Source organism: Aptenodytes patagonicus, chromosome 1 (assembly GCF_965638725.1).
Source record: "Aptenodytes patagonicus chromosome 1, bAptPat1.pri.cur, whole genome shotgun sequence".
In the NCBI taxonomy this organism is placed as follows: Eukaryota; Metazoa; Chordata; class Aves; order Sphenisciformes; family Spheniscidae; genus Aptenodytes; species Aptenodytes patagonicus.
In genome coordinates, this window is record NC_134949.1 from 166,850,655 (window position 1) to 166,860,841 (window position 10,187).

General features: G+C 44.7%; 1 protein-coding gene across 1 annotated transcript in view; it reads right to left on the bottom strand.

The window, feature by feature from the left end:
- TM9SF2 (transmembrane 9 superfamily member 2) overlaps nucleotides 1–7,223 on the bottom strand; it is a 29,356-nt gene extending 22,133 nt beyond the window's left edge. Inside the window, exons 1-4 of the mRNA XM_076361653.1 lie at nucleotides 7,095–7,223; nucleotides 2,977–3,044; nucleotides 1,750–1,843; nucleotides 898–1,025 (exon numbers count right to left, since the gene is read on the bottom strand). Of these exons, the coding sequence (XP_076217768.1) occupies nucleotides 898–1,025; nucleotides 1,750–1,843; nucleotides 2,977–3,044; nucleotides 7,095–7,223 (419 nt within the window). The remainder of the gene's footprint in view (nucleotides 1–897; nucleotides 1,026–1,749; nucleotides 1,844–2,976; nucleotides 3,045–7,094) is intronic.
- Nucleotides 7,224–10,187: the final 2,964 nt, after the last annotated feature.

Below are 10,187 nucleotides of genomic sequence, written 5' to 3' on the forward strand. Positions count from 1 at the left end.
GCCAAGACATGCCGCAGGAACTCTGACAACTTCACACCAAAGTTTTTCCTTCTGCCCTCGCACCCAAAGGCTACTGTTAGCACAGCATACCAATATACAAAGCACCATACAAACACAGATAGTGTGGCTGGGTATTTCCAATATCAAGACGGAACCTGCTGATAAGTATTTCCCAGCTCTTGGATGTGGGTGCAAAGCATGGCTACATCCTAACTGAAAATCAGCATGACGTTCAGCATACACATTCAGCCTTGCCCCACCCTTAATGCCCATCGGAAAAGGACCTCAATGTTCAAGCAGAAACAGAGCCCCAGCATGCTCCAAGATGACTCAGATGGTTACAGAGGGGCTCAGAGAATAGGAAAGGACCAAGTGTTTATGCGTTCCTCAAAATTATTTCATTCATTAATTTTCATTGGCCACCTTTCACTTGCATATCCTATAAGAGAAACAAACCTTGCATAACGCTCTCTCAGAACCATTGATCCTATCTCCCGGACACAACATCTGAAGGGGAACGCAAAGGCTCTCAAGGAAAACAAAGACAACACAGCAATGGAATGAAGGTCCCTTAAGACTTTTCTCAAGCTAGGGCAGATTAACTTCTACATTTACTGGTACAAAGAAATAGCAGTATTTTACAGTAAGCACAGAGGCAGCACAAAAACTACACAGGCTCGTTTCCATTATATCTGGTGCTTACCCTTCAAGCGAAGGAAATTTTCTATGAAGACGACAAACAATGTAACATCTTTTGCAAGAACAGAAGGGCAATAGATTCAGTGCAAATACCTAGTGTTCAATCTGTATTAACTTGCAAATACAAAATGATAAACTAAATTAAATTATCACCAACATACTAGACTAACCAATCCATGAATTTTGATATCAACTTACCAGTGATGTTGGTAATTCAGTAGCATACTTTTTTTCAAAAAGTCTAATTTCTGTTTATCTTCTGGCTTTGTGGTATCATATGTTTTTGTACAAACAGATTTACACGTCTCCTTGTTGTTGAATGTGAACTAAGAAAAATGAAAGACATGAGCAAAAGGGCTGTAACAAACTTTGTGTCATTTCAGTATTTAACAAGTTTCCCCTATGCATTTATAATTGCCTATACCATTATAATAAAAACACCTAACAAATTACCAAGACTATGTATATTAACCCTCCAGAGGAGGTTTTTATATTGGTGTGTGTGCTATGAAACCCTCCTGTGCTCACTGTGTAGTGCCCTACATTAAGAGCTCCTTGTTATTAATTAAAACCTGTTTTCTGACCAGACAAGTCATTTGACCTCACAGCAGCAATGCTGTCCCAGGCAGATTCAGTTGATAACTTTCCTACTACATGTAGGAGAGAAGGTGAGAGCTTCAGTCACCAGAAAAGACAACCCAGCTAGCACCATTTCTAATTCTTCCATTTTACAGCTTCGGTATTTTCAGATCTGGTTCCAAGAAATAAGAGTACTCAATTTCCTCTAACAAGAGAACAGCTGAGGAGCAAGAATCAGGTTTTGGCAGGTTGCAAAGAGAGAAGACAACCTCCACAGCATTTCAGGCTAGTTTCATGACGCAAAGTGCATAGTTACAATTAGGTTAAATTGACAGATTTCTGTTATGTGGAATTTCAGATTTTGAAGCTCTTTGAGATAAAGTCTTTGTGAAGAGGATCTTCAAGATTCTGATCTCCTTTGGTTACATTTGAACATACATATTACTGAACACCCCTTGTCAGAGAACAAACCCTGTAAGGAGACGGTTCTATCCTCTCTCCAAACAATACTTGGCCAAGGTTTTCAGAGGGACGCTTCTTTCCTTCCGCTTGACAAAAATCAAACCTGAATTAGAGAAAAGACACAAAAGTTAATAAAATATTCTCAGCTGCAAATATTAGACCTCAAACAGTGCTCCCAAATCAACACCTTCATCACAAGTAAAGGAACTATACAGCTTTCCCTCTAGACAATAGTTTCTTCCTTAAACCTGTAAAACAAAGTGTGAAAATCACAGTCCCATTTTGAAAAAAACAAAATAAGACCAACAATCAAATCTCTTCATCACCTATTTCAGAACCCAGTTTACATTAAGAATGGTAGCATAAAAGTTTCCTTGAGTAATTAGAAGTTTCCTATTTGAATAGGGATTTTAGCCAGGAATTAAACCTTCACATAGAGTTTCATGGCAGCTCTGAGAGAAAAGCATGCAGGCCAGATTCTTGGGCGGGAGGGGGAATAATAAAAGAAAAAAAAAAAAACAAACCATACACATACAGACAGCTCCTTTACCACAAGCACTATTAAATAAACAGGTTATTGCAGTTCTATTCACCAACACATTTAATAGCACATCCTCCAAGTTTTTCCAGCCTAATTTCAAGTATATCACATTTGTGTTCATTAAAGTGTAGACATAACTAGTGCTTAACCTCTTCAATATTAACAGTCAAAATATTCTTTGAAGCAACAACTTTACATAGTTGTACCAGGCACTGATACATTTTGTGCACTCCTATGATGTGTACCAAGAAAACACTTAACACCTCATTAAGATAATTGATGGGAAGTTCACACCTCATTACCGCTTTAACTCATCTGGCTATAGGCTACTAAAGACAGCAGTAATACTTTGATCTCTAAAATGACAACTAATGCAGAGTAAATGTTATATATAGACACACACACATTTTAACCTTAAGTTACTCTAAAGAGGTGATTCGACCTACATGAGGGCCTATGAATCCATGCACTACTTCTAAAGTATCAGCAAAGGCAACTGAGAAGAAGGAAGCAATGTATGCATCCATCTGCTCCTTGAAAATTCTGTATTTGTAAACTTACGTCAGCAAAATAAACAGACATTCCTCACTGGCAAACTGCGGCAGCAAGATGTAGATAATACTTTAAGATAAATTAAATTCATCTTTTTGGAAGAACAGACAACTAAAATGACATAAACAGCATAATATACTTACGCAGTATATTCGTAGGGAAGGACAGACTCTACAGAGTCAAGCCTGTTCACAAACAGCTCGATTCCAGACTGAAAGAGTGGAGATAATCAGCAGTTATATTAAAGCACTTCTTCAATTCTGACAGATATATATGTAAATAGATTTGCGTGAATAAGGTAAAGGAAAGCTGAAAATGTAAGATTTGTGTAATTATACATCTTGAAATGTAGAATCTTGTGTAAGGAACTGTACCTGCTGACAGCGTAAGTAAACACTATCTAACCATCACAAAAACAGTGACCACATGACAAACAACTTTAAGGCTAACATAACCATTCAAACTACAAGGTAGCAAGAAATCATGCACAAGAATAATACAATTACCACAGTTGCTAGTGTTTTAGTTTCACGTACCAAGTTAGAGCCATATTAGCCATCACCACAACTTTTGTGTAATAAAAGTCTTAAAAGAACATGAATAAAAGTACAGATGAGATCAGTACTTCTCCCTATAATTAAGCTGCTCCACAATTTTATCTATGTAGCAACTGAAACCTGAACTATGAGGATTTAAACAATGTATTCAGACTGATACACTATTTTAACTTTGAACAGAAGCTCTTTCCAAAGAGAAGGCAAGGATATCCACATTTACCTTCTTATAAAAGTTTATCAATAACTCTAGCAACTCTTGAGTAAGAACCTGCTGTGGTTTCAGACTAGTTTGGCCTATACACATTAATTACAGATGGGGTAGCCTGCTGCTACGGAAAGGGAGAGGGAGAGGTCTCTCACTCTTCCCTCTTACTCTCAAAATCCCTTCCCTTATTCTAGTCCCGTGGTCCCAATACATTTCAACTGTTTACCTTACACTGTTTTTGGCAGTTATCTGCTTGCACAGTAAACCAATTCAACTGGCTAAAACAGCAAAAGACTTACCCAAAAAAATTTTTAAAGAGCAGTTTTTAGCAGCATAGCAAGTTGAACTGTCTTACTGTGCAATCAGACGAGCTAGGGACAGCAAAAGGAAGGTGAGTGCTTTCAGGAACAAGACCTCCCCCTTTCAACAGCAAGCCATGTATTTTCTCACCATGAATCAACAGGACAGCTTTTCTTCCTTACAAAAATTCACTCAAGTTTAGCCAAACCAAGAAATTGGGGGGGGGGGAGAGAGATGGAATTGTTCACATGTATCTGTAGCTCAGATACTTCAGTCAGATACTGTGTTTTACTGATATACTGTAGTTGTCCATGTGCAAGTCAGGATGCAGTTCCACAAGAGGTAGGGAGCTGTTAGATTGACTCACTAAGTGAAGACACACCTTACCACTCCTCTTTCCTCTGCCCTAAGCCATGCAGACCTGCTGCTTACATCTGGGTAGCGCACACTTGTCATAATTCTATAAGCCACTTCAACTCACTAACACAGCAAAAAACTAGTCTGGCAAAAAGTTGGATAGCTTCCTGCCATGCTAATAAGCTCAAAAAAGGATTTAACAAGTGACACAGCCGGGGCAATGCAGAGGACAGGAACACATTGCCCAGAGGAAGACAGGAATGAAATCTCTCACTTCCAGCAGCAAAGAATTAGATTGCCTCAGCTGGTCACAGAACCATGGCCTTAGATTAGCTATTTTTCATCGGAGGAGGAGATTTACCTGAATGGTCTGGTTTTCCGTAAGAAGTACATGCATTACTGCAGGTCAGCACCTTTGATAAACAATTTCCCATACAACAGCAAGTCCCCTTTGGAGCCATCAGTGTTTTTTTTTTTTTTAAACTGAGTAAGGATTCATAATGTTCAGGCAAGAGTTACTATTTAAGTCTGCACAGATGACATTCCATTTCTGATGATATTCCAACCAGAAATAGGAAAAGTAGCCAAACTGAGTTTGCCCAAGCAGATTAGCAGACAGCTTGGAGGAAGGGGGAAAGTCAGGAGTCTCATCATTCTTGTGCTGCTAGCTACGTGCCCCACTAACAACATCCCACCTGATCTCATCGATAGAGGACAGGAGATCCACAGAGATTATAACAGACAAATAGTACCATTTAGAGATCTGGTCTGTGGATCTAAGTCCTCAAGGCAGAGGCGAATTCCGTATTATTACTGACATCATAATCAACAGTGACAATTGTAAGAACTCATTGAGAACATGTTAAAAAATTAAGGTTGTCCAGGGAAGCTTAGTTTTACCCACTTATGTAAATATTATAGCAATTATCTGATCACATATTGTTTCTCCTCACCAGGGACCAGACTACATTCAGCTGCAGACTACATGGAGAGAATTAGATGTGAAGAGTGATTTAGACTTCTCCATGTGCCTGTGTCTCACTTAGTATGTAAATTGGCTGGCACGAGGTAGAGGAATATAAGAGGTGGCTAATTTCAGAAAGAGATTTTTGCAATAATACACCTGTTGAAGTTATCCTATAAGGTTCAGCTAGCCACTGGTGGTAGACTCACATTACCTAGGCACCTCACTTCACATTTACAAAATGATAAATTCTCAGGATAAGGAGACAAACATTTTGTACACGTTATATGAGGAAAAAAAATACAGGGACATCTGAGAAAGATCACCCATAAGTGTCTCAGGTTGGTTACAAAAGACAGTAGGCAACCTGGTTTACTTGACCTAAAAAAAAAAAATAAAAAAATAAAAATTTGCCACAATCCTAGCTTAAAACAGGAATAATTCAAACATAGTTTTTCAGGGATGTTGTGAAAAACTACAAACCGCAGCTTGAAAGTCTTGGCCTGTATTTGAAGAAAAAAAAAAATTCCTTAAGAGAGTAGTGCAGCACTGTAACAGGTCACCCAGGGAGGTGATGGGTGCTCCATGCTTGGATGTTTTCAGGGCTTGCTCAAACAACGGTAGAGCTGAGCTGATCTAGTGTTGGCAAGTCGTGCTTCAAGCATGAGGCTGGACTACGTGACCTCCTGAGGTCAGTTCCAAACTCCATTTCTATGATCCTATAAAAGAATGTCCACAGAATGTTTTACTGCAACAGAAGCTGCACGGAAACAAGAGTGAAAAAATCCACAGCTATGTGTTAGGTGCAAGATTTGGCTGGTCTGAATGGAACAATACACTTAAATGAAGGGAAAAGTCATTTATAGCAACTACGTCTTCATTACACATTTGGCTTACTACCTGCTCTACTGATTCATGACAGCAAATGGATATAGTCAGTGCAAGGTATTTACCAAAAGCATGCAGTTTAAATAGCCTCTTATTCTGAAGAATCACGGACCAGTGCTTCATGTAATACAGAAGCAGAGAGATCAGAAAGTGTGAGACAGCCACTTTCAACAGCAGTAAGACAACGGATCATAAAAGCGATTGGTCTTTAACTTTCTCATTCAAGTCTTAAAGCACGGTCTGGTGCAATTTCCACCACAGCAGCAGCAAACAACTTCTAAAGCTCGCCCAAAGGAGCAAGGATTATTTTAAGTACAGACTCCCTTACCAGCCAACATCCTTACAAATACGTAATTTGGTTATGTGAACTCTGCTTGTCACTTATGTAGGCATGAAAATAAGTTTAAGCTTCACTTGAGACTCTGGGGCCTCGAAGCCCCTACACTTCAGATTCTTGCAGCCAGGAAGACACAGCAAGGAAAGTGTCACCGCATGCTTGCCTTGATTTTATATCTGCTTGCGGCCATCGGCTGCTCTCTCCTGCCGAGAACCACACGCTCCCCCCGGCACGACCTGTCACTGCGATTCTTACTTTCTGCAGCTTTCCAACAACTATTTAAAAGGGCCCGAGAGATACGTGGCCGGGCTTCCTATTTCCGCAACGTGACCATAACTCACGAGATGAACCCATAGCCCTTTCCTTCCCTGCCAGGGACCGCGGACGCTTCACCATTAGCGATTACAGTGGGAACCGAAGCACGCTCCAAGTCCCCGCAGCAACAGCCCCCGGACCGCCGGGGGCGTTTGGTACGTTACAACGAGGCAGCTACAAACCCTCCGGAAAACACCCCCACCCCCCAAACCCCACAGCAGCAGGATAAGACTCAAGCCGCGCAGCAACCCGGGCCCCAGGGGCGCGGGCGGCGCCGAGGCCTCCCCTCAGCGCGGCGGGCCCCGGCCCCCCTCAGGGTCCGCCCCGGCCCCGCTCACCTTGCACTCGGGCTTCTCCTTGCCGGCCTCGCAGAAGTTGACGGGCGCCAGGCCCGGCAGGTAGAAGGCGGCGGCGGGGGGCGCGGCCGCCGCCAGCGCCGCGGCGATGAGGAGCCGCCGCAGGGCCATGGCGGGGCGGCGGCGGGGGTGGGGGTGGGGGTGTGCGTGTGGAGGAACGGCGGCGGCGCGAGCCGGGGCGGGGGCGCGCGGCGGCCTGCGGAAGGGGGAAGGTCCCTGGGCGCCTCTCACGCGCGCCCGCGGCGGCAACGATCGCGGCTTCGTCTCCCCCCGCCCTGACGGCCGCCGCTTCCGGCTTCTCGCGCGTGCGACACGTCACCCCGCGCGGCCCGCCTGACGAGGGCGAGGGGGCGGGGCCGGCACACGCGACGAGCCGGGGGCCGGGCCCTGGGCGTTCGCTTCCGGGGTAGCGCCCCGCCTGCCCCGGTTGCCGTGGCAGCGCGGCGCCCTCCTCCGGGGGCGGCGCGGGAGGGGGGAGCCAGGGCGGCCGGGCCTCCCCTCCCCTCCCCTCCCCTCCCCTCCCCTCCCCTCCCCTCCCCTCCCCTCCCCTCCCCCCCGGCCCCGGCCCCGGCCCCGGCCCTCCCCGGGAGCGCGCGAGGCCGCCCCGGCCGCCGAGGAACGACGGGAGAACGTCCACGGGCGGTGGGAGCGGCGCCCAGCGGCCGTTTTGGGGCCCGCGCCTGGGGGTCCCAGCCAGGCCTGGCCCCGCTCCCGGTCAGGCTGCGCTGGCTTCGCGGCTGTTCAACATTCATCGCGCTTTTTCAAATACGTTTTGTCTTTTTTTTTTAATTCTCCGGGGTGTCGCTATGGACAACTCTCCCGGTTTTCAGACTGAGCTTGGGGCGAGACCTACCGCCGGCTGAGTGGAGCCGGGGAGGAGGGAGATGGACAGACAGCTGTTGGCTGCGGTGGACGTCCGTTACAGCTCAACGCTCCCGGGTCCGCGTTCCCTCTGTGTCACTGATGGCTGCCGTCGTGTGGCACGACCTACCGAAAAAAAATCCCCACCAAAAAAAAAAAACCCTATAGAAGGGGTGGGCATAAAAAGTCTGTGGTTTTGATAATGTAGGAGGGGACATTGCTCAGATTCTCATTTTACCTTTCCCTGCTTCCCTGTGTTTTCCATCAGTTCGGGTTTGTGCAGCTTTAGAAAGTCCAAACAACAGCCTCTAATGAAAAACTGTATTTATAAATGTTGCAGCGTTTCCGCTAATTTCCTTGACTCACACGTCTTTGATTTCCCTTCTTCCATTTATTACAGGTTTCGGGGGATGCATCTGTTGCTGACACGGTCCTATATATAGCCAAGGTCTTTAGGCAGCTAAGGTATTGCCAGTAAAGTCAGTAAGGAATGAGCAGGGCTGTCCAAAGGGGTGTCTGGTCTGTGTCTTGTAATGCAACGTCCAGGTGCCTGAGAAAGCAATAAATGAGATACCTGGCTACTGTAGCCAGGTATCTGTGGCAGGATGGAGCTCCAGGTGGGTTAATTCAGACAGCGTCTGACCAGATGCAGTGTTGAGCATCTAGGCACCCAGGCCACATAATGTAATCCTTAGGTAAGGTTACCTTAATATATTTTTATGTATTTTCTACACTACATAAGCCATTCTTAGTTTTATGTAAATATGTGTTCATTTATAACATAGTATATACACTAGATATTTCTGAACTCTCTATATTTAAAATGTAAGTTCTTCATCTGCCTTCCTCATTCCTAGGTCTAATTCCTACTTGTCTCATCCTGTAGATATCCTAAGAGCACAATTATAAGATCAAGCCCTGTGACAAGCGCAGCTGGGGAAGAATTCCCAGGTCCCTCTTTTTATTTAAAGTTGCTCATGGTTAGGGTAATCGGGTTGTAAATGACCCAAGTTCAGTTTCTCTTCTGCCACAGGGGAGTTCAAACCTATCTCCCATTTCCCAGGTTAATATTCCAAGCAAATTACTTTTGTGGGCCTAATTCCATTCCTTTGCTTGAGAGAATATTTAAAAGCCTTTGCCCATTTAATCCTCATTTTCCTTGAGAATGCTCCAAAAGCTGCGCGATGAGTAGGAGTTGCGGTGTGCTTTGTGATCTGTTTAAATCCCCCATCTTACTCTGCCTTCATGACTACAAAACCTGCTGACTCAGAGCGATTTTAAGGGGCGCTCCGCCAGTTGGTGCAAAGGACATTTCAGTGGATGTGATGCTACGACGCTCCCTCCTCTCTGCTCTACAAAGATGACGTGGAAAAACATTTTTTAGGCTGTGTTACTAATTCAACATAGCAACTCTCTGGAGCAACTCTAACCACGGGTTGTAATCCCAGGAATGGCCATGGTCCCCGAGATCCAGTTTCAGCCTGGGCAAAACCCACCTTCTCTAATTTAATGAGAACTTCAGTGGGAATTTGCTTGATAATTTCTCATCTTAAATTCCCCCCCTACGGGTTTTTCAGCGATAGGTTACAATTCAGGGAGTGTGGTTTTAGTACTAGAAGAACAAGTAACGCAGGTTTTATCATCAGAAATTCCAAGGTTATGCAAGACAAATAAAACACAGGAAAAATTACTGTTTCAGAGATTTATGAACCAACAGAAGCCAAAGCGAAAGAACAGCCTGGGGTTTTTCCTGATAAATTCTTGTGATAAGAAAATACAAAGATAAGGATACAGAGTGGTCAGAAACTGCTGGGAAAAATAAGTGTCACTCCTTGAAAAATGTTACCGTTCTTTTTATCAGAAAACGTGAATAACTTTTGCTATTATTGTGGTGGTTCTCGCCTTCTACTGCTTACGTCTGGGCTGCGAGGGGTGCCTCCTTCATCTGGGGATTCACCGCTCTCATAGCGTAGTTCTTCATTTCAGAAACAAACTCCTAAATGCCCCTTGTATCCTACAGCTCAGTGGCCAGTGCCTTCTCCCAGCATGTTCCCTCCTTTGCCTGAGGGCACTGAAACACACTTCTCTCACTACAGCGCCTTAACAGCCAAGCTGCGGGGCTGTTCCACGTGCTGTGGAACAGCTAAATACTCCTTGCCGTGGAGGGTGCAAGCAAACAGTTGTTTCCCCCGCTACAGGTTTTACAGCCACAGG